Source organism: Rhea pennata, chromosome 29 (genome assembly GCF_028389875.1).
Source record: "Rhea pennata isolate bPtePen1 chromosome 29, bPtePen1.pri, whole genome shotgun sequence".
Lineage (NCBI taxonomy): Eukaryota > Metazoa > Chordata > Aves > Rheiformes > Rheidae > Rhea > Rhea pennata.
In genome coordinates, this window is record NC_084691.1 from 2,351,388 (window position 1) to 2,376,864 (window position 25,477).

General features: G+C 54.4%; 1 protein-coding gene across 6 annotated transcripts; it reads left to right on the top strand.

Annotated features, from left to right (window-relative positions):
* The first annotated feature begins 59 nt into the window (after positions 1-59).
* On the top strand, positions 60-25,223 carry RAPGEF3 (Rap guanine nucleotide exchange factor 3). Of its 6 annotated transcripts, none has more exons than XM_062597456.1 (27): positions 61-499; positions 11,706-11,759; positions 12,243-12,349; positions 12,522-12,643; positions 12,866-13,040; positions 13,483-13,567; positions 13,784-13,844; positions 14,177-14,253; positions 14,422-14,568; positions 14,990-15,099; positions 15,405-15,493; positions 16,333-16,411; positions 16,664-16,814; positions 16,928-17,010; positions 17,420-17,459; positions 17,629-17,710; positions 17,844-17,990; positions 18,272-18,369; positions 18,692-18,817; positions 18,939-19,120; positions 19,223-19,313; positions 19,884-19,934; positions 20,343-20,430; positions 20,886-20,950; positions 21,317-21,371; positions 21,496-21,567; positions 22,375-25,223. In XM_062597456.1, exons 1-27 carry the CDS (start codon positions 197-199, stop codon positions 22,713-22,715), a joined length of 3,081 nt encoding a protein of 1,026 aa, XP_062453440.1. In that variant the 5' UTR covers positions 61-196; the 3' UTR covers positions 22,716-25,223. The 6 variants fall into 6 exon arrangements, with proteins under 6 accessions (XP_062453444.1, XP_062453445.1, XP_062453440.1 ...); XM_062597458.1 differs by having other exon boundaries at positions 22,388-22,590; XM_062597460.1 differs by lacking the exon at positions 21,317-21,371 and having other exon boundaries at positions 60-499; positions 22,375-22,457.
* The last annotated feature ends 254 nt before the right edge of the window (positions 25,224-25,477 follow it).

A 25,477-nucleotide genomic window follows, 5' to 3' on the forward strand; every position in this document is an offset into this window, starting at 1 on the left:
CGGCGCGGCGGCGGCAGCGGCGGCGGCGGCGGCGGCGCCGAGCTCAGCCCGGCCCGGCCCGCCCCGAGCAGCGCCGCGGCGAGCCGGAGCCGGAGCAGGAGCCGGAGCCGGGGCCGGAGCAGGGGCCGGAGCCGGGGCCGCGGGGGCTGCACGGCACTGCGGCCGCGATGGCTTCGCCCCGCCGCGCCGCCGCCGCATGAAGGTGCGCGGCGCCGGGGCGGCGGCCGGGACCGGGACCGGAGCCGGAGCCGGAGCCGGGACCGCGACTGGGGCCGGGGCCGCCGAGGCGGCGCGGCGGCGCCCAGGCGCTCCGGTGGCCCGGAGGAGGCAAGGCACATGGCGAACAGGGCTGGAGCCGATGTCTCCCGGCGGGCTCGGAGCTGAGGGCAACCGGCTTTCGGTACTCCTCAAGAAGATGCACTTGTTCCGGAGCTCCAGCTACGAGATCCGGCTGGAAGGCGAGGGGGGCAGCTTGCCCCGCATCCAGGGCATCCGCTGGGTGAGTGCGGGCTGCATGCGAGGGGGGCAGCCGGCGCTGAGCCCCACTCCGGCAACAGTGGGTCACACCGAGCACTGCCCGGGGCTGCTGGCCACGGGGAGCCCCAAGGGTCAGGCCTCGAGGGGAAGGAGCCTCCCCCTTAGCTAGTGGCTTTCCCCACCCTGGTACTGCCCCTTGCAACATCTCCTGGGGGTGTGTGTGTGGGGGGAGTTCTTTGCTTGGCAGCAGTGCTAGGACTAGATGGTGCTGTGGGGTTCGGGGGTCAAAGGGGGGCACGGCGAGGTGGAGGCACTGGGAGACCCAAGTGGGGCCCCGCCGGCTTATCTCAGCCTCCAGACCCGCTTCCTGGGCAAGCCTTTGCAGGGCAGTTCCGGCCTTTGCCTGCCTTTCCAGGTGGCCTGGCACCAGGCTGTGATCTGTGACCCGCACCCTGCTCCCCCCCGCTCTTGTTTGCTCGCTGCAAGGCAAGGCGTGCAGTGAAAACATTTCTGCAGCCGGCTGCCCTAACCCCTTCTCCAGGCGTAGCTCGCAGCGAGGCATGAAATGAGCCCTGTGCTATTGTGCTCCGGTGCACAGCGCCTGGGCAGCGGTCGAGGAGCGCTCACGAGCCCCGAGCGTGTGAACAGGAAACGCCGTCCCCGCGTCTCTGCCTCCGCAGCACGCAGGGTTCAAAATGTTCCTTCCCCGTCAGGTCGGACTGTTTCTACAGGCAAAACCTGTCGCTTGGCAGCAGGACAGTGCTCGACATCACGTCCTCCAGCCTGGGGTCAGTGCGGTTCCCCTTGCCAAGAGCTGCTGGCCTCCCAAGGGGTGCAAAAGACATCCAGTCCCCACTCTCGGCCTCTTGCTGTCCCCTTTGGTCCGGGAGGTGACTGTGGTGCATGGCCACAGGCGCATTCACCCATCCCAGCTGTGCGAGCGCACATCTGTCAGTGCTTATTTGCTCCAGGCCTTCTCCATCCTACGCTGCTTGACAAGAGCTAGGGGTGCACCCAAGGCAAAAGTTTTTTAATGAAAAAAGTAAATTTTTTAAGGTGATAACAACCTCCTTTTTAGTATTTTTATGTGTAGCACAAGTTAAAAATAAGAAAGCTTTCTCCTTTTTTTCCCTTCTCCTTGTTTTCTTTGAGTTTGTAGGAACTCAGTTTATAGAGTAGCAAAAACCAGGAAGCTCAGGAAAGCAGCAGAGTGTAGAGGTACTATTTTAAAATGCCCATCCAGGATACATCTCATAAAATGCTGTCGGGAGCTCATGCAGATGGGAATGCTCAGCTCGGCACCCCAGTCACCCCCAGCGCGGCACATGCAGCGCAGTGGCACGTGCAGCACGGCAGGAATGTCACCTCCCTGGGCAGCTCCCACATGCATGGGTATGTCTGCACGTCACTTGAAGGAAGAGGGTCTGATCTTTGCGAGGAGTGGGAGAGCAGCCGAGATTTGCCCCAGCATGTGCAGGTACAATGGTGCTCCCAGCGTACCTGCTGCTCCAGGCCGGGAGCAGGTACGGGGAGAGTTGGCTGGCTGTGCATAGGAGCAACATTTTCTCCGCTTGTCCCCAAAGTTCTGCAAGCATCTGGCTCTTGGGAGCTCCTCCTCCTGACCATGACTTCGCCTCACACCTCCTAGGGACCTCTTTGCCTGTCTCCTGTACCCAGCAGATTTTTACCAGCTCTGGTTTTAGCAATGAGACTCCAGTTCAGGTTCCCATTCCCTGGCATCCCTGGTGCATTGCAAACCAGCGTCCTGAAGTAGCTCTGTGCTTCACCCCTCCAAGAACTATTGCAATGCTTGAGTACAAGTGTTATCCATGCAGACTCCCACTGCATCTGTGTGGTCCCAGAGCATGCAAAAACATGGAGGGGACAGAGCAGGTCCTCCAGCATCCCCCTCCCTGGCAGGGGTCTAAGGGGGAAAGCAAGAGCCTGGCTCACTGCCATGTTGTTGGAGGCTGCGGATGGGCGAGGACTTTCTCCGGAGCCGTAAAGCCTGAAATAGCTCCTGTTGTTTTCCTCGGGATCCCAAACAAAGCGGCGCGCGAGCGCGGAACGGTCGCTCCTGGCCTTGGCCGGGCGCCCACAGCTGCCGGATTTCTGGAGACAGACAGGATCTCAGCGCCCCTGTGTCCCGTAAGCAGGAAGATGGAAACAGGCAACTCCTTAGGAAGCTGTTTGGAGACAGCGGCTGAGATGCTGTGACAATCAGGCAGGGGGTGAGGGTGGGGAGGGCATCCTGTGAGTCAGGCCTGGGACAGACCCAGGAATGGCACAGCACCCGTGGCAGGCAAAGGTTTAGGGAGCAAACATGCTTTGGGAGCACTTTTTAGGATATTCATAACTCTTCACTGTTGGTCCAGCAATGAAGAACCACCACCAGGGTTGTAACCACTCAGGAAAAGTCCTTCTGGGTTGTCATCCATGTCAGAGAAGGTTTTTCTCTGTCTCCTTTGCTGTCCTTGTGAGCTTTGAGCAAAACTGTGGGATGTTCTGCCCCTCTACCTCAAGGTAAAGCCTCCCCGCTCTGTGTCTCCTCGTCTGCTGGATGACGGCAAAGGGAAGGGGCTGTTTGGGGTCTGGTAGATACAGAGGACCAGCTGCTGCCTTTGCACAGAGGTGATGACATTGGCCTCCAGGTCCCATAGGAGGTAGCTCTGTGGTCCAGCCACAGCCTGGCTCAGATTTGCAAACATTTGCTCTACAATTGCCAGAGCGCTTCCTGTTCCACGGGGCAGTCACGAGGCTTGAGAAAGTTTGTACAGTGAGTAAGTCGTGATGTCCCAGCTGCAGCAGTAGAGTGGCCCGCCTGGAAGTGTCTCCAGGGACCTGCTGCATTTGTAGAGTCACTTGTTTTTCTCTCACTCCCCCAATCTCTCTTAAGCACCTTGCAAAATGCCCGGTGTGGGTTCTTGGCTTGGACCAGGATTCTTCCTCTGGTCTGGGCAGCCCAGAGGAGGAGGAAATAGCCCTGGAGCATGGAAAGAGCTTGAGGAGGTAACTGAGGTCTTGCAGAAGTGAGAACTAGGAAAAGAGGTGCAGGCCAGGGAGTAGCCTGAGCCAGGCAAAGTGTGAGCAAATGTCTGCTCGGCTCGCAGCAGTCCATCGACGTGGCAGATGGTGCAGGGCAGAGCACCTGTCCATGCATCCATCGGTGAGTGTCCACCTCCATTACCCTCCTACCTGTGCCAGGAGGTGCCAGGGCTGTTTGATTTCCCCTTGGCTCCTTGGTAGGTGTTTTCCCCTTTAATTCATTTGTAAAGAAGGATCCTGCAGCTAATTGCTCCTGCCCTTGGCTTCCTTAATTGAGGCTTTAATGGAGGCTGTCCCTCTCACTGCTGTTCAGCCAGAACTGGGCTTGCTCACACCTTCTCCATCTTCCCAGAGTGAGCAGCCGCACAAAGCAAAAAAGGCAGAAAAAGGCATACAGCCTCCAAGGAGGACCTGGCCCAGAAAATGCCAACTTGCTGCACTGCAGGTGTCCACCATCTCCACCACCAGTGTGGAGTCCCCAGCTGCTGTGCTGCAGACCTTTCCATAGAGAAGGCTTTGTAATTACCCCTATCATCACAAAGCAGCTGGAAATAAATGTGGGACCCTACAAAATCTTCCACTTGAGATAACCTACGTGCAGGTGAAAGCACCCTGAGTAAAGATCGCCCTCATCCTGCCTCGGGGTTATTGCTCAAAGTGCATTAACTGTCTTAGCGCGTGGTGTGGAAAACAGGTCTGACGGGTGCCCTCAGCTTCCGGTAGCCTATGATTTATTTAGCACATGCAGCAGAGATGAAAGGTTATTTATTCAGGGATGTGGCGATGCAGGAGCCCTCATCCCTCGTGTATCTCACTTTCCCCTTGGTCAGCGCTTGGATGGGAGCTGGTATCAGCAGAACTCATCTGGATTTACATGGTGACAAGCTGGGGTTAGGGCTGTGCAGCCAGGCTCAAGGAGTGCTCTCTGCTTACTCCTACCACTGTGGGGTGAGACAGTGGTGAGGAGCAGGTGGCCCCATGGTGCAGGGCTGGGAAATCACCTGGGCTCTTGGACGGCAGGTGATGGAGCTATTTTTTTTTTTTCTTTTTCTTTTTTCCTTTTGTCACTCTTCTTTTAACTGAAGAATCTGGCACCTCATCCTCAAATGGGAAAAGCCCCGGGAGAAAAAGAAACACAAGGAGAAAAACAACTGCTGATGGGGGATAGCCAATGGAAAGGACAGTGGTGGAGGAGCCAGGGGCCTGGAAAGGGTGAGCAGTCACAGCCCCAACAGCTCCCGGCAGGCATTCAGGGAGCTGGGGGGTGCCCTAGAGTCTCTGTTTGGCTCCATGAGCCAATGAGGGGATGGACACAGCCCTGCAGGCACTGAGATCCCCATCCAGGTTCCTTCTCCTGGTGATGGGAGCCAGTGTGGTGAAGACCAGGAGGAGGATGAGGGGTCTCATAAGGTGCTGAGGCCTTGGCTGAGGAGAGCAGAAAGGAAAGAGAAGGGGAGCCAGGACCTTGACAGGAGGCTCTGGAGGCATCAGAAGAGGGACTGCAGCCTGGCATGCTCGAAGGTCACCTGCAGAAAGCATAGGGACCTGGGTACCCACAGCCAGCAACACAATCACACCCATATCCATTGCTCCCTGCAGAATTTCCAGGTGATGTCCTCAAGGACTGCAAACAGATGCAACCTCTGGGGTCCCTTGCCCCTGGGTAGCAGAATGTCCCTTGCTTGGGATGTGATGGTGAGAGGATGGAGCAGGTGGAGGTGTTTGAGCTGTGCCATTCACGGGCAACTGCTGGGGCTGGGTTTTTCAGCGCTTAGGAGGGGGCAGAGACAGGTTGAAGGCAGGGCATGCACTGCTGGGGTGCTCCCTTGTGTTTTCATCATTTTAAATGACATATCCATTGTTGCTCAGTATATCCAGGGTCTATTGAAAGGAGAAGAATTTGGAATAGGATGGGGAACAGGATTTGGAATAGGACGGGGTGCTATGGGTGCCTTGCTGGGCCCCAGGGAGTCCACATGGTTAGTGGAGGAGGTAGAAGGCATCTTGCAAGGCTCATTGGATTGGGACCTGGCCGTTAGGGATCATCAATATCTGTGGCACAGGAAGATGAGGCTCTGAGGGAGTCCAGCTGAGGTCAGCCTGCTCCAAGCTCCCTTTTGGCAGTGGCTGAGGATGTTGTGGACAGGGAATGCTAGAGAGGAGCAAGCACTGGAGGCTTTTTTGGCTGGGAGCAATACTTACAGCCTACGGGACTTTGCCATCCATATGAGATGTTGAACAGTCCTGTTGGGTGTACACAGCGTGTTTTTTAGGCAGTCCTGAGCTTTGACTCCAGAGCCAGATTCACATGGCTGACAGGATAGAAAACGCATCCTGGCAGTGAAGAATTTCCTGCCCCGTGAGGCATGGGCTGACACTCCCATCAGAGCTGCATCTGGCAGGTGAGACCTGTTCTGCGTAGCGCGCTTGCAGTTGGCAGCCAGTCCATGCAGCCCCCCTGGCTGAGACCTGCTGCTGTGGCTGCAGCCACAGACTGGAGCGTGCGTGCTGCTAATAAAGACAGTTCCCAGCTATTCCTGACAGCCATAATGACAGATCGCTCCAGGAGAGTCCCCGAGCCAAAAAGGGTGATGCTATTTTAGGACTGACTTTGATAGATGGCAAAGATATTAAAGAAGAGCTGGTCTTAGAAAATAGCATTGGATCAAATCATCACATGTTGATTCAGTCTGAATTAAATAGAACAAAAAAAAAAATAGGTCTCTGACTGGGGTTTTCCATTCCCAAAGGGTGCATTTTTAAGTAACAAGGGGACTATTTAAAGAAAAAAGGCTGGACGGAGGAATTCAGCGCTGTGCAAGAGGGAACAGTTTGCCATTTCTCATACAGCCAGGTACAAAAGCTGCCTGGAATTTGCAGCCCAAACAACAGGGAAAAGCATTCAAGGATGAGCTCCAGGCTTAGCTACATGAATAAACATCTCACAAAGGATGTGCAGAGGAAGTCAAAGTCACAGGAAGATGAGCAAGGAGGTAGCTGCAATGTGGGAATGGCTGTAGTGCGTTGGAGCAGGGGTCTGACTGGAGCAGACAGCGGCCAAAGGGAATTGCCTGGGGAAGAGTCGCCAATGGAAAATAAACAGCAAGATTTTTTTCCAAATTCTCTTCTGCTCTCCCCACCAGTGACTTGTGGCTCAGTCTTCCTGAGCTAGGACTCGTATTTTTGCATGTAGCAAACTTTTCATAGATATTTTTTAGCTCCCATTAGTTTTTCTAATCCTTTCTGGAATCTGTATAAACTTTTAGCATCTGCAGAGCCCTGAGGCAGGGAGTACCACAGCTTAACCATGCACTGTGTTTTGTGAATACCTGCTGTTGATTGTTTTCAATGTCCTCCACATTTAATTTGGTGTCATCTTTTTGTGTTGCAAGAGACAGCGGGAAATTGCTTCTTATTCACCTTCTCCATCCCATGTCTTGCAGATCACAGAATCACAGAATCGGTAAGATTGAAAAGGACCTCTCCTCTCCCTCTCTGTCATACTCAAGCATCCTCCAGGAGAAGGCCTTTCTGAGCACTTTGCTGTCTTTTACAGCTATTGAGATCTGAGTTCGCATTTTCAGAGACAGCCGCACTCTCTGTCCTCAGAGATCAGTTCGGAGACTGTCACCAGGAGCATGAGAAATTTGGGCTTGTTTTCTTCTTATATACCTTACTGACATTTCTCTGCGTTGAAGTTTACCTGTTGTTCTGTTTTCCTGCTGTTCAGTGCCCTGGGGTCCTCCTGCCTTTCTCCAGCCAGCCCTGCTCTCTTCTGCCCTGGAGTATCCTCACCCCTCTGCTCACTGCTACTCCAGGGCTCCCTCACGTGAGACCCCACCAGCAACCTGCCTTCTCCGGCTAAGCTGAGTTTTTTTCACACTATTTGATGTCTATCTTTTAAGCAATAACTCAGCCTCATGAGGATCTTTCATAGTATCTCATGGTCACCTAGAGTCTCTCAATGAATTTGGCACATTTGAGCAGACTGCATCCAGCACATGTTTGGTGATACTTTCTGGCTTGCTGGTCAGTAATTTCCAGAATCTCCTCTGAAATCCTTTGGAAAAATAGCTTCATATTTGCTACCTCTGACTCTTTGGTACCAAGGGAAGAGAGAGGTTACAATTCATCCTTAGTATTTCAACTGTTTCACTCTCAATTTCCTTTAGACGCCAGGGACCACCAGGCCCTAATGATTTGTGACTGCTTGTTTTCATGATTTAGTTTATAGCCTTTTTCCAGCAGTACTTCATTTGAGACCAGTCCTGCAGCATGTTGCCTGCAAGAAAGGATTTAGGCAGGCACTCCTCCCGCACTCGTCCACAGTGAATGCAGGCACAAAGTTCATCATCTTCCTTTTCTAACCTCATCCTCCATGAGTGCTCTTGACCCCAAACATCTGCTGTGGTACAAACTGGCAGGAGATCTGGTCCTTAGGTGCTCTCTGCAAGTTCTTCCTTCAACTTTTCAAGGCCTTCTTGTGCCTTTCCTGTAAACTGCTGGAGTTTGTCTTTCTCATTTGGAACCAGTTTCAAAACTGGAAGAAAGCCTTCCAGGTCTGAATACCTCTCCTTACCCTGGGGCCACTCTAGCTTTCTGTGGATCCTTCTGAAGTCCTTCTCTGCAAGTGGCAAGTGTTTGCTCTGCGTCTCAAACACACTGTCTTTGATTGCTATTTGCAAGAATTTTGGTCTTTTAACTTCCTTCTTTTATCTACCAGCTTCCTCATTTTAATGGACTTTCCGTTTTGAAATTAAACATAACTGTGGGGGGTTTCTTGTTTTCAGGTCTCTGGTATGCACGTGGTAATGATGTTAGGACGCTGCGAGGTAACTATAGTGTTTTGAACAGGGTCCAGATTTGTTTTCCCTTCAGGATAGCTCAGCTAGCTGCTCCATGGAGCAGTTTTTAGTAGTGGCTGAAGAGTTAATCTTGGGAGTGCCCTTCCATGCCAGTTGGACACATTGTAGTAATGCCAATGTGGCTGGCAGCATGCAAAGTAAAATTAGTATAAAGTTAACAGCTAGAAATTAAGCTGAGACAGGAAAAAATAAACAGGCAGAGGTTTTGTATGGCATATGTCAGTCATCTGCATTCAGCAAGGATGGGGCTTTGCCTTGGTTTTTGGAGGACAGTCCTGTCCCCTGGGAGGAATGCGAGATGCCCCATGACATTATTCCATCAAGAGGGAAAGCAGAGCATGGAAAGGGCTTATGGGGAGGGATTGGGAGCAATATGGAAAGGTGTGAATTGTCAGGCCAAGATCAAGGAGTCTGAACTGATGTATAGAAACAAGGAGTTTGGAGATTTCTGGGCTTGTGAAGGGGAAGATGGGATCTGGAGGCACTGCAGGATCAGTGCTTGCCCTCAGCTCTATTTCATCTTCCCTTATAAAATAGTTTGAAAGACCTAAAAGAATTTTCTTTTTGTATGTGCATCAGGGGATGAGGACAGCTGGGGCTGTTCTGGTAGAGAGTAGATGAGCCTGGACTGGCTGCAAACATGCTTAGGTGGCCCTTAGAGAAGGCTCCTGCCCCCCAGGTCCTGCAGCAGCTTCCCAGAAGGGATAAGAAGTGTAACTGCCTTTCGGATGGAGGCTGACCAGTTTGTGAAGAGGCATTTATGGATGTGCTGAGTCCGGAGATATTTGTTGTGGCAGCCTCAGAGGGCAGCCAGCCTGTTGTCCTCTGGGGCTGCTGCCCGAGCATCCTGTGGGGCTGCTGTCGGAAGGACTCAGCACAGAGTCTTGTTCCGCTGTTGCTGCTGCCACTCTCACTGCGCACTTCGCCTGCCATCAGCCCTCTGCCCCCGCCGCCGTTTCTCCACAGCAGCAATCAAAACATCATAAAGCAGCACTGCGGGAGCCAAAGGAAACAAGTGAAATGATGTCGAGGGGAGAGGAACCCGGGTACGTGGTATGAGGAAATGTGTCCAAAAGCTGGGTCTGCACCACTGCACACTCAAGTCTGCAGCAGCGCTTCATGCCGGCTTGCAGAAGGGCTAGAGCAGCTCTGTAATTGCCCAGAGGACCTGGGAAGTGTTTCCCAGAGCATGAGTGCAATCAGGTCACTGCTTTCCTTCTGGGGGACCTCCAGCATGGTGCAGGATGCTGTGAGAAAAGCATGGACTGATCTGCTGTCCAGAGACTCTCCCTTTGCTTGTGCCATGAGAAAGCACATCGCTGTCTAGCAGGGCATCTCGGCCAGACTTCTGGGTCCCCAGGGCTCATGTTCCCCCTCCTGCTGTCACTCCCATGCTCAGCAACTGTGCAGCAGGTTGTGGGGGGCACTCAGCCAAGCAGAGCCCTGGCCTAGGTTTTGCTGCAGACCCCCATTGCAAGAGCCAAGTGAATGCAACAAGCCCACATGGCTGGGGTTGTAGAGGACCTTTTGCTTCCTCTGCTGTGGCTGATCCTTCCCTTGTTTGGAATGATGTCCCACAGCTTCATCCATCACTTGCTGAGGATAACCTGAACTAATGGGCTGGGGATGTGCAGTGGGACCAGGGCTGTGCCATGTAGGGGACTGTCACTAGTCACACTGCTGTACTGGTGCAGATGAAAGACTCCACCAGTCCTTGGTCCCATATGTAGTGGTTAGAAACTCCTACTAGTTCCAATGTAAGATACCACGAAAAAAAAAAAAAAAAAAAAAAAAAAAAAAAAAAAAAAAAAAAGCTCTCTGGGTCATACTTTGGCTTGATCTCCTGAATATGGGCATCATTGCCTGGACCAGCTGAGCCAACAGAAGCAGTTAAACGAGCAGAGCCAAGGGCCGGGCTGGGAGCCTGGCTGGGAGCAAGTTGTTGCCTGTATGATTGCAGCATCTGGTGTACGTCAAGCACGAAGTTACAAAGCAATGTCCGGGGGAAGGGGATGGCCAGCTAACAGCACGGCACAAAAAGAGCAGGTTGAAGAGGCTGTAAGTGCAAGAAGCACCTTATTTAACCTGAGACCCAGACTGCTGAAACAGCCTCCCTGCTGTAAGGCAGCAATTTGGGGACAGTACTTGGTCTGTCAAGGAAAAGAGGTCTGTGCCTGCAAACAGGAGTTGGATTCAGTAACACAGAGACACTGCTCCAAGGCTGGATGTTGGCACTGATCTGCACAGCCACAGGGGATGGTGATACCTATACCTATCTGTGTGGAAAATCTCAAACAAGCCTGATGATTGATTGTTTTCTGCGATGTGATTGCAAGCATGGCTGACAACAGTACTTGCAGACCCTTAACAGGCTTGCAGCCATGCCGTGTTGACTAGCAAGGAGAGTTCTTGGTAATGAGATATTACACCTTGCTCACTAGCTTGTCTCCAAAAGCAGCTACCAGAGAGGATTGCTGTCAAACAGGAATAGATGTAGCCAGGAAATCCTTACAGGGGACCATGGTAAGTTGTGGCAAGTATAAAAAGGCACTAAGAAATGTGCATGGGGTGAGGAGGGTGCTGAGCAGAGGGGTAGGACAGCCTTGTAGAGCATCATTAGGTGATCTGGACCTGTCTGAATGAAATGAAGCCAAGGAGCAAGCTGCATGTCCTGAGAGGAGGTGTTGGCCAGGAGGTACCTGCAAGGGGCAACTGGGAATAGGATTTTAGGGGCTTGGAAAGCCTTGAGCCAGAGAGCTGCTCACAGCTGCTGAAAGGAGCAGATTAAAGCAAGATGAGGAGGTACTTTCTTGGCATTGAACTGATTGTTAGAAGGTGTTGTGGAGGCCAAAAGTGTAAAGAGAATCAAAAAACATTTAGGTCAGTGTGTAGAGGACATGTCTATCAATGCAACCTCCATTGGGCCAAGGAAGTCATTAACTACTACAAGAAGCACCTTATTTCTTGCTCCTCCTACAATATTTCTTGGGGGGGGGTAATGGCTAGGCACACCCTTGGGGTGACCCAAACAGTGATCTGGTGTCCTGGCATGGTTTTGCCCCAAAAACCACTTCAGCAGGACCACATCTCTTTGCTAATTCCTCCCTGGGTGCTCAAGTATCTCTATACGAATGACCCTCACAGGGGCTGATCTGAGAGCTCAGCCCATGTCCTGTCAAGCTCATGTCCTTCATGAGAAGCCATGTATCTAGGAGCTGAGTGCCTTGGAGGAAGCAGGAGCCCTCCTGGGGCATGCAGGACACTGGAGGAGAATGGCTGTGACCCCACAGCCACCAATCCGCTTCTTTTTTTTTCCAGACCCCAATTTTGGACAGCGAATCTGCCTTGGATTATGGACACAGCCTTACCCAGGTGTGTTGGCAGGGAAAATCCACAAGGGCAGGAGTTTGGGACCTGCGTATGGGGGATGTTGGGGTAGAGAAACATACCTTGAAAGCTGTGATGGGAGGACAGGACTGGAGCACCTCAATGCTACAAGGTCCTCAGCTCAGAGCAGTCTAGCTTTGGGCTGCTCATTCCCTTGGGCTTGGCTGTTGCTAGGGACTGGGAATGGAGATCTTGCCATGCTGGTATGTACACGCAGGTGTATCACACCTTCGGCAAGATTTTGGGGGATGTTTGATACAAAACACATTTCTCTGCTGCTAGCCCCAGTGACACCTGGGCTAGCAAATCCCCAGTGCCATGGGCTGCAAATCCTACCTGAGGGGACAAACCCTGTGATGTTTTGGAGAAGTCAATCTGCACCTCCCTCACCACGTCCTCATCGCAAGGGGGAATGCACAGGGGGGCTCTCATTTCCTTTGCAAACCATGTATCTTTGTTCCCCTCCAGGCATCCTCAGAGAAAATCTGGCGAGCTGGGAAGCTCCTCTTCAGCCACCTCATGATCACCTGTCCTGGCCTTATCCGTGACCACAAGCATCACCTGCGGCACCACAGGTGAGACAGCCAGCACCCAGACAGTGCTGGGGAGCATCACGGGTTGCTCCAGGCTGTGGTGAGGGGCCTGACACTGCTGATCCCCAGGAGCCATCCAAGGATGGCAGGATTTACCTTTCCCATCAAAGGCAGGGGCTTGCCAGTGCCCTGCTCATGCTGTCTGCTCTTCCAGGCAGTGCTGCTCTGGGAAGGAGCTGGTGGACTGGCTGCTGAGCGCAGGGCTTGCTGTCCAGACACGGAGCCAGGCCATCGGCGTATGCCAGGTGCTGGTGGACGGAGGAGTCCTCACACATGGTAAGCATGGGCAGCATCAGTGCCCCACACGGTGCTGAGGTCTCTCTGGGTTAGGTGGAGATGTGGGTTGGGGTACCAAGAGCAAGGCAAGCTGGATACATTGGGGTGCCCCAAGCTCTGCAGGCTGCCAGCATCTCCTGTGGCACACATGCCTGGCAGTGTCCAGCTGGCCATGCATGTGGCACCAGGCACAGCCAAGTTCACATGCTCTTCTCCCCACAGTGAAGCAGGAGTGGCATTTCCAGGACAAGGACACCCAGTTTTATCGCTTCGCTGAACTGGAACTGAGCCCCGAACCTGGCAATGGGCTCCGGGATGCAGAGGAGCTGCTGGAGGCACTGACCTTCTTGGCCCAGCTGGGCCCTGACGCACTGCTCACCATGGCTCTGCGCAAACCGTGAGTGTCTGGGCTCCCCTGAGGGCCCGGAAAGGGACACAAGGCCCATTTTGACCCCACTTAGCTCCAGGGGCTGGATATTCCAAAAGCTCCCATGAACAAGGCTCAAGGGAAGGTTTTCTGCACAGGATTGGGGTGCAGGGTAACCCAAGTATTTCCTTTTAGGCTGTCAGATGGCTCAGAGAATCACAGAGCACAGCAGGAGCCCAGTGGTACCCAGACAGGGTGTTTAGTGCCTCTGGTTTCAGACCCCCAGGCACCTTCTGGACAGTACCTCAGGGAGAGAAAAGGTTGCCCTGCCACCAGGTTGTGTCTGGAGAAGGGCATTTGCACAGGGCTGTGCCCTGGACATGGCATGAAGAAGGTGCACAGCCTCCTCCTGGGATGCTGTACTCTGCAAAGCTGGATCCCAGACAGCCACTTACTCCTGCTCTTCCTCCAGGCCTACTCAGCGCACAGAGGATGAGCTAGAGCTCATATTTGAGGAGCTCCTACACATAAAGGCTGTAGCTCATCTCTCCAACTCGGTGAGTGTGGCCATGCTGTGCTCCACCTCCCTATCCCCAAACTCTACTATGTCTCATCACCTCCCACAGCATCTGGGCATCTACCTCCTCTCCCCTTCTACCTTCTCCAACCACTCCAGGATCCCTTCCTGCCCCCATCACTGCTGCCCAAACATGTTCCCTCCTCACTCAATTCCAGGCCAGAGTGCCACTAAGGGTGGGCACCTCTCACTGCAGGTGAAGCGGGAGCTGGCGTCCGTGATGATGTTCGAGTCACACCAGAGGGCAGGCACCGTGCGTGAGTATCGTGCAAGCGTTACACAGCGTTAGCTCAGGAAAGGAGAGGGTGCAGGGCTGGATGGCATCTAGGAAAGGGGTCCCTGCTAAGGATGAATGGTTGAAGCTAATGCCACCAGCTGCAGACATTCCTGATGTCCTGCAGCAACTTTTGGACCTTCGTGGACCAGAGGTGGAGGGTACTAAAGCATCTGCCATGTTTGCATTGGCTGGATTGGGTCCTGGAGCTTGCCAGGATGGGATGGCTGAGGAGGGCTGATCCTCTCATAGTCCTGTGTGGGATGCTCAGGGGCTCCCCTGTTCAAGTGCTGGACACCACAATTTTCTCTGCAGTGTTCAGCCAAGGAGATAAAGGCACATCATGGTACATCATCTGGAAGGGCTCAGTGAACGTGGTCACCCACGGCAAGGTACGTGGTTCCCTGCCCTGCGCAGCAGCCACCAAAACTCCCTAGGCCCATCCACTCCTCGCTGTGCCCAGATGCCAGTGGAGCAGGGCTCTCTAGACACACAGCTTTGCTGGTCCACAGTGGGGATGAGGGCTCTCATCCTGTTCCTCACCATCCTGCCCTCCCCAGGGCTTGGTGGCCACCCTGCACGAGGGGGATGATTTTGGGCAGCTGGCACTAGTGAACGATGCACCCCGTGCAGCCACCATCATTCTGCGGGAGGACAACTGCCACTTCCTCCGTGTGGACAAGCAGGATTTCAACCGCATTCTCAAGGTAGACATGTAGCCCTCAGGGTCAACAAGACCCTAGACAAGTCAACATTGTTTGATCTGAGGCATGTCATGCTTCTCCTAAGGCTGAGGGATGCACGCAGGCTGTAGTGCTCCCAGCTCCAGGGCCCCGTGGAGGGCACGTCCTCGAGCAACTTCTCTCCTGCATCTGTTTGTTAATGTGTTTTTTTGGGTGCACCCAGCTGGACTGGCATCACCTGGTACCCTCAACCCAGGATACCCGCTCACGCTGGGTTTGGTGTACCAGCCCCCAGGCAATGCCAACAGAGTTCAGTGCAGGGTGCAGGAGGCCATAAGCAATCCCCTCTGCAGCCCTGTGCCATGGTTTGGGAGATGGAAGGATGGTTCAGGGTCCCAGAGCCTGTCATCTCTTTCTCACACTCATGGCTGGTTTTGCTCTCTAGGATGTTGAGGCCAACACCATGCGTCTGAAGGAGCATGGAAAGGTGGTGCTTATCCTACAGAAAAACCTGCAGGGTGGCAGCAGTCAGTCAGCGGTGGCAAGGAGCAGTAGGTAACAGTGGTCTGTCCCTGTCCCTCCTTGCCTGGGCTAGGGATGTGTCCCTGCAGAGCTCCCAGCTGATGCTACCTGTTCCCCTGCCCCTTGCTGGCACAGCCCATCTCCAAGCTAGCACTGCAGTCACTATCCACCTTCCCTTGGAGGAGTCTTCTGGGAGGACTCTGTCCCCAGAGAGGCAACAGGGATACCTGGCCAAGTTAGCTGGCCTTGAGTGGCACTTTGTGGTGACCCTGCATACAGCTGCAGCATTGTGTCCTTCCCATGGGGCTGCCTGATGTACCCTGTGCTCTGCCCACCAGGTACTCAGTGATGGCTGGGACCCCTGAAAAGATCCTCGAGCATCTTCTGGAGTTCATGAGGCTTGATGCAACACTCTACGACCCTGTGGGTACGTGTACATCTGCATCCCCTACCTGGGGGAAGACATTCCAGATAAAGCTGGGCCAGGGCTCAGACCCACTCACACTGGGCAAGGTGCTGGGGCAGAGGACTGGACTGGGGACTGGTGCAGAGCAGGGCTGCCTGGTGGGGATGGCTGAGGGTGCAGCCAGTTGACAAGGGGCTGTGACCCTCTCTCTGCTGGTGCTGCCCAGGTTGGCCGTGGCAAAACTGCAGATTTTGCCTCTGCTTTGGTTTTGCTTTAAGCTCTCTCCTCTGCTCCTCCCTTATCTGCTCATGTCTCTGACTTGTTTCCAAAGTCATCAGTTTTATGAGAGTTCAATCAAAAAAGCCATTTCTCTCACCCTTAAATTCAGGCCAGGAGTGGGAAGCTGCTCTGGAGCCTGTGGATCGCTTCCCTTCAATTCCTTCTGCCCTTTAGAGAGGAGCAAAAATAGGGTGAGATAGAAACCAGGAGGTGTCTCCAGTGAGTAAAAAATGAGTGCTTCTGAATTAGCCTCATCAAAGGCTGTTTTGTGAGCTCTTTTCCAAATGAAGTCTGCTGAACTTTTTGTATTTCTTTAGTTTTTTCATTCCAATAAGCTCACATTCTTGCCAACCCTTTCCTCACTGTTTAGAAGCAAACAAGGCCTATGTCCAAGACTGAGAGCACACTCCTCATGGAGAGAAGACTATGGCTGTCCCAACCCCAGCAGGGGTTGGGTGACTCATTCCTAGCCAGCAGAGCTGCCTGGCCATGACTGCCGTGCTCCTTGCAGCATGCCTAGCCCTGCCACAGCTCACTGGGCTTTGTGAAACATAAACAGGGACTGGTTTGATCTCTTCCAGATACCCTGCTGGGGGATTTCCTGCTGACATACACCGTGTTCATGCCGACCTCTCAGCTCTGCAGAGCCTTGCTGCACCAATATCCTTCTGTGACCAAAGGGAGGTCTGGGGGTCTGTACCATGGCACGCATTCCTCTGCCTGGGACAGTTAAGCTTGGTCCATGTCTCCCCAGTGTGACCTTGGTGGAATCCAGGAGAACCCCAAATACCCCAGATTTCTAAGCCACAGAGCACTTCCCCCACCTCTCCTCTTGGTGTATGGGGGTTTCTCCCCTGCCCTATCATCTCCAAGCCCCATATTGTCAGTGGTGACCCCCTTGACTCGTCCCACTTTCCGCGCGGAGCCGCTGGAGGGCTCGGAGCAGGAGAAGGCCACCTACTCCCTACACAAGCGTCGGAAGATCCTGCGGCTGGTGAGCCAGTGGGTGCTGCTCTACGGGCGTCTGCTGCAGGGCGACCGCAGCACCATGGCCTTGCTGCAGGTACCACAGGGCCAGGAGAGAGCTCCCCAGCCTGCTTGTGCTGTGCAGCAGGTTCCCACAGGCACTGGGCCATGGTCATGCCATACTGAGTGCTGGGCACCTTCCTCCCACAGAGTCTTGCAGACTTGGCAAGCCAGGACCCTCGCCTGGGTGGGATGATCCAGGAGCAAGCACAGGACCGCCGGCGGCCCAGACCGTGAGTCCACTGGAGAAGGACGGGGATTCCCATCTGAAACAGAGCGTGGTTGTACCCCAGTGCCACCACTGATGTCCATGTGCTCTGGATCCTGCACCTCTGGAGGCCATAAGGAATTCCATTTTCTTTGGGGCTGAGCTTTTAGCAAGCCAGACAAGCTTGCAGTGCAAACATCTGACATTGGCATGGCACTGATAGCTCTCAGGCATCACTGGGCCCAGCACCAAGGTTTCCCACCACTAAGACTCACTGGTGCTTTGCGGTGCAGGAATATTCACTGGATACTGTTGGCACCCCATATCCTGGTGGCTGCAGGTTCTTCTCCAGTGTTATGCAGCACCTGATTCTGTCTGCAGCACCACGTGTGGTCTCCTGAGCTCTAATGCCACATTTACTCCTCTCTGTGCAGGCTGGAGAACGGAGATGGCAGTGTTTCTCCCCAGCCCAAGGTAAGGGACAGCCCTGCAAAGTGGTAGGTGCCAAGGTGGAGAATTGGAGAACTGGGTCCTTGCTGCCCTTCCCACCTCAGTGCCCCTGAAAGAGGGATGACTAGTGGGCTGGCAAAGGGGCCTGAAACAGCACCCTGCACTGACCTTCTCTCTCCCACCTTGACCCCAGGCTCGGAGCTCTGTGAACTGGTTTGCAAGCCAGGAGGAGGCAATTTTGAACAGTAGCTGTGCCTTAAGAGCTCAGGACAAAGGTACAGGTCATGCACACATGTGTGTGCTTGTGGGGACTGTCCCCGCTGGAGGGTGGCAGTCCCCTCTTCGATGGTTGCAAAAACCACAGTGGCTGCAGCCTGTGGTTCCCACTAAAATCCTTTCTCTCCTTAGTGCCCTATGAGATCTACAGACCTGACCACTCGTGCCTTATCACGGTGCTGCCTGTGAACGCTTCAGTGCGGGACATCCTCCGGTCCCTTACCCCCAAGCTCGGCCAAGACGGCGAGCACATCCTGGTGAAGGTTAATTCAGCTGGAGGTGAGCCCGATCTCCCAGGGCTGCCATGTCCTCAGAGTCTTTCCTCTCAACAGAGAGCTGCAAACGCACCGTGGGCTGCTGCTGTGTTTCTTTCCACCTGCAGGTTTTTCCTGTAGGGAGTGAAGGCAGCATTTGCACAGTGCTTGGCCAGGATCTGCCCTGTTCTCCTCCGCTCTTGGCAGGGCTGGCACCGGCTGTGCCAGGAGCTGGTCACCGGTCCCTCTCAGCTGTCTGCCTGGGAGCAAGCTGCATCCCAGCACCAACTGTCCTCTCTCCTGCAGATAAAGTGGGGCTGCAGATGGATGCTGTGGGGGTGTTCACATCGCTGGGGCTCAATGAGAGGCTCTTTGCCGTGAGCATGGAGGAGCTGTGCAGCCTGGTGAGTGCTGCAGCTGTGCAGGAAGAGCTGACATGGCAGCTCACCTCAGGGGGAGTCCAGGGTTGGGCAGCACCGGCCTGGCATGCTGTGGACCCTACCCCAGCTGCAGCAGCACAGGGGAAGGGTGACATTGCAGGAAGGGGTGGCCATCAGGTGCCAGTGCTCTCCCTAGTGAGGTTTGTGGCTGTCATGTCTCCTTAGTGCTCAGGGCTAGGGATGTTCATCCATCCCTCATCCTCTTCCCCAGGCAGGAGCTGTCCTTGTCTTCCCTGTTGCAGTTGCTAACTGCAGGAGGGTTGGGTATCTTCTCTCCTGTGCATAGATCCCCCATCCTGAGCAGCTGGGGCCCAGCACTGGTTCCTCAGAAACACTGGACCTCATCAGCTCTAAAGATCTGGCCAGCCATCTCACGGACTATGACTGGAACCTCTTCAAGAGCATCCACCAGGTAAGGGCAATGTGTGGCCTGGGGGAAAACACCTTCACCCTGTACCCTGGCTCTCAGGATGCCCATCCAGCACCCAGTGTGGCACCCCAGCTAGCCTCAGCAATGGCATTGGGCTCTGCAGGTGGAAATGATCCACTACATCATCAGGCCACAGAAGTTTCATGATGTGACCACAGCCAACCTGGAGCGAGTCATGCGGCGCTTCAATGAACTGCAGTACTGGGTGGCCACGGAGCTGTGCCTCTGCCCCGAGGTGGGCAGGCGAGCCCAGCTCCTCCGCAAGTTCATCAAGCTGGCTGCACAGTGAGTGCCTCGCTGCCCATGCCCCAAGGCATGGCAAGGGCACTTGCAAGGGCAACTTGATAGCTTCCCATGTGCTCTGACTGATTCTGCCCTTGTTTGCAGCCTCAAGGAGCAGAAGAACCTGAATTCCTTCTTTGCGGTGATGTTTGGTGTGAGCAACACAGCCGTGAGTCGCCTTGCCAAGACCTGGGAGGTAACTAGCCATGACAGCCCTCCTTTGGGCTCAGAGTGGCCCTGCAAAGTCCACCACACTCTGTCGTGAGAGATCTGTGTCCCCTGGCCTTGGCAAGGGGTGAAGGCGTTGGCCTGACCAGCTTGCTGGGGGTCCAACCCTATACCCCAGAAGCTTCGAGTGAGAGATCTGCTAAGGAAAAGGAGTGTATTACCCACTGAGCAGAGAGACAGGATCAGACAACATAGCTGGTTAGATTCAGCCCAGGGCCCAAATCCCACAGACCAAGGTAGAAGTCGGCTCCAAATCTACAGCTCCTAGTAAGTGTCCAGAGCAAGTGGGGTCTCAGAGCCTCGTACCCAGAGATAGTTGTTACAGGGGATGAAAACCAGGTGATCTCTGGAGATCTCGAAGGCATTACACTGGGATCCCAGCCTTCTTGCTGGTGGTGCCCAGGCTGAACCTCAGCCAAATACTGCCACCACCCATAGGCACATTCTCCTCCATCATGACCTTGTGGGAGCCACAGCTCTGAGGGTGGGAGAGCCAGGGTGCTGGGGCTGGGATGTTCATGACCCTCTCTCTGCACAGAGGCTGCCTCACAAGATCAAGAAGCTGCACTCAGCGCTGGAGCGGATGCTGGTGAGTTTGGCCCTTTCCCTCCCTTCACCATTCCCACACAGAGGCTGAGCCAGAGCAGGCATGTTCCCATGCAGGCTTTGGGTAAGGGTTCAGAGGACCAGGGACCAGAGCAGGATTGGGTTGTGTGTCCAGAAAAGGGGGCAGGATCATCCCAATCTCCCCACACTTGCTGGGACTCCCTTGTGCCCTCACTTCCCAAAACACATGGGGTCACTGGGACAGACACACCAGGGAGACAGTGCCCCACCTTTCCCCCCAGGCTCTGAGACATGCTTGTTCAGGATATTGAAGGTCTCCTCTCCTACATATGTCCCTCCCTGGAGGCATTTTGCACCCAGGGCTGTGGGCAGCCTGCGGTTGGGGCTCTGTCTCTGCCTACCCCATGCTGAAATCCCACTCTGTCCTCAGGACCCCTCATGGAACCACAGGGTCTATCGGCTGGCTGTCTCCAAGCTGAGCCCCCCCATCATCCCCTTCGTGCCCCTTCTTCTCAAAGGTAGGTAACTCAGTTCTAGATGTGTGAGCACTGAGCAGGAGGGAAAGCAGGGCTGCAGGTCCTCTGTTGGGAGTGCACTGGAGGTAGTTTGGGCTGGGATTACAAGTAACCCTTAGCCTGCATCTAGCTCTCCCGAGTGTCTAGGTCCCTTTGGCACTGGGGCTGATGGGAAAGGCTCGAGTATCTCCTAGACCCAGATGAAGGGTCTTCATCCATTGGGCCCAAAGACTAGCCACAACCAGGGCACTGATCTCCATCCCATGGGGTGATCTTGCAAAACACAGCCTCTTCTCTGCATGGGACACTGCTTTAGGGAGGACCGAGCCTGTGGCTCCATCACTGCCTGCTCTTTGCAAGCCAAAAGTTGGGGTCATACATTATGGCCCTGGCCACAGCAACATGCAATCAGGAAGCCAAGCCCTGGGCTCACTCTGATCCCAAGATTTCACCCACAGATATGACATTCATCCATGAGGGCAACCGCACATTGGCTGAAAATCTCATCAACTTTGAGAAGATGGTGAGTCAGGTAGTTTTGCTCCCCCTTGGAGGGCAGGTCCCATCCCCTCCACCCTTTGAGGGCCTTGGGACCTGTCTGGCATCGTGTCTCTGGGATGTGCACCCTGCACAACCTCCATTTGGAGGCAGATCAAGAGCATCCATGTGGCCTTAGTGCAGTCCCCTAGGAGCTGGACCCCTTGGCCCTGTGCTTGTCAGAGAAAGGGGATGGTACAGCAGCACCCAGGACTGGCTTCCAGTCGCTGTCCTTCACAGAGGGCATGAGGCAGCCACATCCACTACTAAAGTCAGAGGGGACTGTGTTTTACCAGCCTGGGAGCAAAATGATGCCAAGTGGCAGGAAGTGACCTTTGTGAATTGCCCACAGCACATGATGGCTAAGACTGTACGCATCCTGCAGCGCTGCCAGGGCCACATGCATGGTGAGTGCTCACCCAAGGGGTCAGGCTGGGCTGGCATCACCCATGGGTGAGGGCAGTGAGTTGGGCAGGAGAATAGGGCAGCTCTGGGGAGGTGGCTAAGCTTCTTCTCTCTCTCTGTACCTAGCTCCAATCTCCCCACTGCGGAGTCGCTCCCCACACCGACTGGAGGACCCCAAAGCCGTGAGGATCTCCACATGTACGGCTTGAGCTTGATGATCCTCTCTGACTGCTGAGATAGGAGACTCCCTCTGCTTAGGGCTGCACATGACCAGATGAGGCTGGCCCAGGGAAATATGTGCCCTTGCCTGGTGGAGTCCCATGGGGACCCCCCCCAAGAGCATCAGCCTCATTGCAGTGGGAGAAAACAGGACTGGGTGCTTTTGGTGTCCAGGGATGGAGGCTGAGCTCCCTTTCCCTGCTGTTCTGAGCAACGTGAGTCTGTGGCTCACATGTTGCTAGATGGAGACACCAGTCTGCACCTTCTCACGCTGAAGGGAGACTCAGTCAGCATTTCCTACATGCCTGAGTGGTCTAACCACACTGTACGGCTCTGGCCATACGCAGCAGCTGGGTGCATCATTTTGTCCCTTGGTGCAAGTCTGTTCCTCCTTGCTCCTGCCCCTTCTCCCTTCAGCCCCACTGAGGTCCTAGAAGTGATGGAGGGGGTTAAATGAGCCAATTTAGAGGAAATGGAGGGGGATCAATAAACTAAGCAAGAGGTGACAGGGATTGGTGAGCTAAGCCAGAGGCGATGGAGGGGAATCTGCAAGCTGAACCAGAAGTGATGGAGGGGGATTGGCAAGCTGAGCCAGAAGTGATTAAAAGGGATCGGTGAAATGAACTGGAGGGGATGAAGGCAGATTGATGAGTCAAACCAGAAGCAATGGATGGAAGCTTGTGAGCTGAGCCAAAGGTGATACAGGGGGCTAGATGAGCTAAGCTGGTGTTGATGCTGGAGGCTTGGTGAGCCCAGCAAGAGATATTAGCCCGGCTTTGATTTCAGCTCTCTGTTACAGGCTCCGAGCAATCCCTGAGTGTGCGGAGCCCTGTCTCTACATGGGCCTATCTGCAGCACCTGAAAGCCATCGACAGTCAGAAGGAGCTGCTGCGGCTCTCACGAGACCTGGAGTCCTGACAGGGAAGGAGGGCCGGAGGGGACCCGGAGCAGGGATGCAGCAGCATGTCTGCTGGCAGCAAGGGTGGCCCTGCAGCTCCATTCCCGGCAGCGCAGGGCGCAGGGCTGCTTTGGAGCTGGCCGAGAGCAGCCCGCACTTGGTTACGCTGCTGACTGCAGGCGCCAGGCCCAGCGCCACAAGGCAGCACAGGAGCCCTTGTGGGCTGTGAGCAGGTGAAGGCCGTGGACAGCAGGGTCAGAGGCCCTCACACAGTGAGCAATAGAGGTATTTTTGTATGCAAGGCTGCACTCACCTTTCTCCTCCATGTTGCAATCTCACTCCATGGTACTAGCCACACAGTGGGGAAGGGAGGAGCCCTGGCTGCCTCGTGATGCTGCCTGCCCCAGAGGTGCTGGGGCTGGAAGATGCCCCTTCCTCAGTGAGGGGACCTGAGCCAGAGCTTCCCTGTGGGCAGGGATTAGTACATCTAGCTCTGTCAGGATGAAGCCATGCAGGATGAGATCAGGGCCTCACTCGTGCTGCTGTGCTGTTGGGAGCTACAGCCACCCAGGGGATCTGTGGCTGCACATCGTGGTACGGTGACAGGGGGTAAAGCCCCTGGCACTGGCATGTGCACCATCAGCAGACAGGGATGGTGGCAGCACTGCAGCCCATTTTCGATGCTCCAGCATTGAAGGCTTGTGGAAACAGGCAGACAGTGATGGAGCTGGTCATAAGAGGCTCTGGAGCCAGTTGCAAAGGCTGGGGCAGAGGAGAGGATATGGCACAGTGAGCTCACTGGGCTCAGTACCTGCACAACTCCTGGGGACAGGGCACAGCAAACAGGAATATGGAACAGTGTGTGTGTGTCTGGAGTGTGCAGGAAACAAGTTTGCACACAGGAGTGCAAAGCCACTCCTGTGTCCTGCTGCTCTCCTGTATCTCACAAACCCTCTTGCCCTGTGTTAGCTCTATGACTCCATGCCCCAGAGGGGACCTACCCTTCCCTCCCCTCCATCCTGCTTGGTCCTTGGGATGTACTGGCTGCATCCTCTGTCCCCTGTCCCCAGCCTCCGGGAAGCTGCATGGCCCCAGCAGCCACAGAAGAGCATCTAGATTCCTCACAGGTTCATGGGGGCTCAAAACAGTGGTGTTGACTGCAGTGACACAGGGTGAGCAGGGAGCATGTCTCCACTGCAAGAACCAGCCTCTGTTTCTGAGCCATGAGCTAATCATGGTCCTCTCCATACTTTATTTCCCACCACGGACAGTAGCAAGAAAGTCACCCACAGCGGTGGCGTAGAACATAGAGCCAGCACAGTATCCATAGTGGAAAGATGCTATGATGGTATTGTGATGGAGCCTGTGACTTGATGCTTGTCCTGGTTTGCAACCAGGGGTGGCCAAGAAGGACCGTTAACCCTGCCAGGAGCTCACCACATCCAGGATGCAGGAAAAAGTGTGGCCTGGTTGTTTCTGTTGGTAATAATGCAATCTGGTGTTAGCAGGAAGGAGGAGTGCAGCTGGGCTGAGTACCCGTCAAGTTAAGCCATGCTGAGATCATAAATCTCCTTCGCACTGCTTGGGGCCAAGCTTGGCTGCTCTGGTCTGACCCTTCCCAAAAGCACAAGCAGAAGATCAGGGAATATATATTCAAATATGCAGCCTGCCCTTAGCTCCCAGAGGCAGAACCAAAAGACGCAAGGGATGAGGAACCCCATACCTCTCTCCAGAACATCTCTGGATGTGCACAGAGCAGATTTAGCGCTGAACTTCCAAATGCTGTTGCTCAGAGATGGCCTGAATGAAATTACAAGTTTCAGGGAAGATTGCTGCCCCAAACACTTTCCATGTTTGCAGCCACTGTGTCTTGGGAGGTGCTCTCAGCCCATGGTAGGGCATCATTTGGCCACAGATCGGAGCCTTACCGGGAGTACCAGGTAGCAACAGCATGGGGCCACCTGGATTCCAGGGCAGCAGGACAAAACCCACCCAGCCTTGCTCAAAACTCCCAGACATGTTACACCTGGACCCAACAGCCCAGGCATCACATGGTAGGAACCCCTGAGGTGGCATGTTTCCGCCAGTCCTTCCCAGTTAGCTACTGGGCAGTGGCATGATGACAAACCCAGGCAGACCAAACTGAGTGGTGGCGATGGTGTCAGTTTGCAGGATTACAGCCAGGGCCTCTTAGGTTTTTATGCAGTTCTGACTGTGCTTTAAATGACCTAGCTGCTTGATGGTTACAGCAGGGCCTAGCTGTATAAGGAGCAAGGTGCTCCTCTGCCAGCATCCATTTGGGAGCCCTGCAACCCAAACAGCTCAGCTGAGAACACTGCTAGGTCCTGGCCCCTGTGTTGATGTTTGCCTTGGCCCCACTCCATGTGTATGGAAGAAGCTGCCACCACTTCCCAGCACACCAACTGAGCCAGCACACTCCAGACCCTGCATGAGATGCTCACGCTCTATCAGCCCGTCCTTGCTGCCTGCAGGACATTGCAGAGCACAGGGATGGGGAAACACAGCAAACTCTCAGTCCCATCAGGGAAGGAGGTGGTGGTGTATCCTTCCATATACTGCACAGCCAGTAGCTTCCTGGAAGGCTTTGGGTCACGGCAGGGAGTTCAAAAAGGATTAGGGTACGAAGGACAAGAACACTGCTGCATTAACTGCTCTTTTTGATCTTGCAAATCAAATGAATGGGTTGCTTAAAATAAAAATCCCCATCACACCTAAACAGTTTTTCAAGCAGTACAACCATCTAAGAGGTGAGAAACTGGTATTTGGGAGCTCTGGGACCAGCCCCAGCAGCACTTCCATCCCAGGATTCCTGTTTTTGCCCCAGTTCTTGTGCAAATCTCAGTTTCATGGTTATCCTATCCATGATCCATGACCCTGCCCAACCTGCATGCCATGAGGTAGCTGACAGGACAGTCCCTTTCTCCATGCTGTCCCACTTGTACAGTCATGCCTTGTAGGGACACTGGGGGC

What these genes read in the sequence shown, in the direction of transcription:
- RAPGEF3 (XM_062597456.1), top strand. Translation starts at nt 197, where the DNA reads ATGAAGGTGCGCGGCGCCGGGGCGGCGGCCGGGACCGGGACCGGAGCC. An exon ending in GCACCATGGCCTTGCTGCAG is followed by an intron (nt 16,815 to 16,927) that starts GTACCACAGGGC and finishes TTCCTCCCACAG; the next exon opens with AGTCTTGCAGACTTGGCAAG. An exon ending in GCCTTGCCAAGACCTGGGAG is followed by an intron (nt 19,314 to 19,883) that starts GTAACTAGCCAT and finishes CTCTCTGCACAG; the next exon opens with AGGCTGCCTCACAAGATCAA.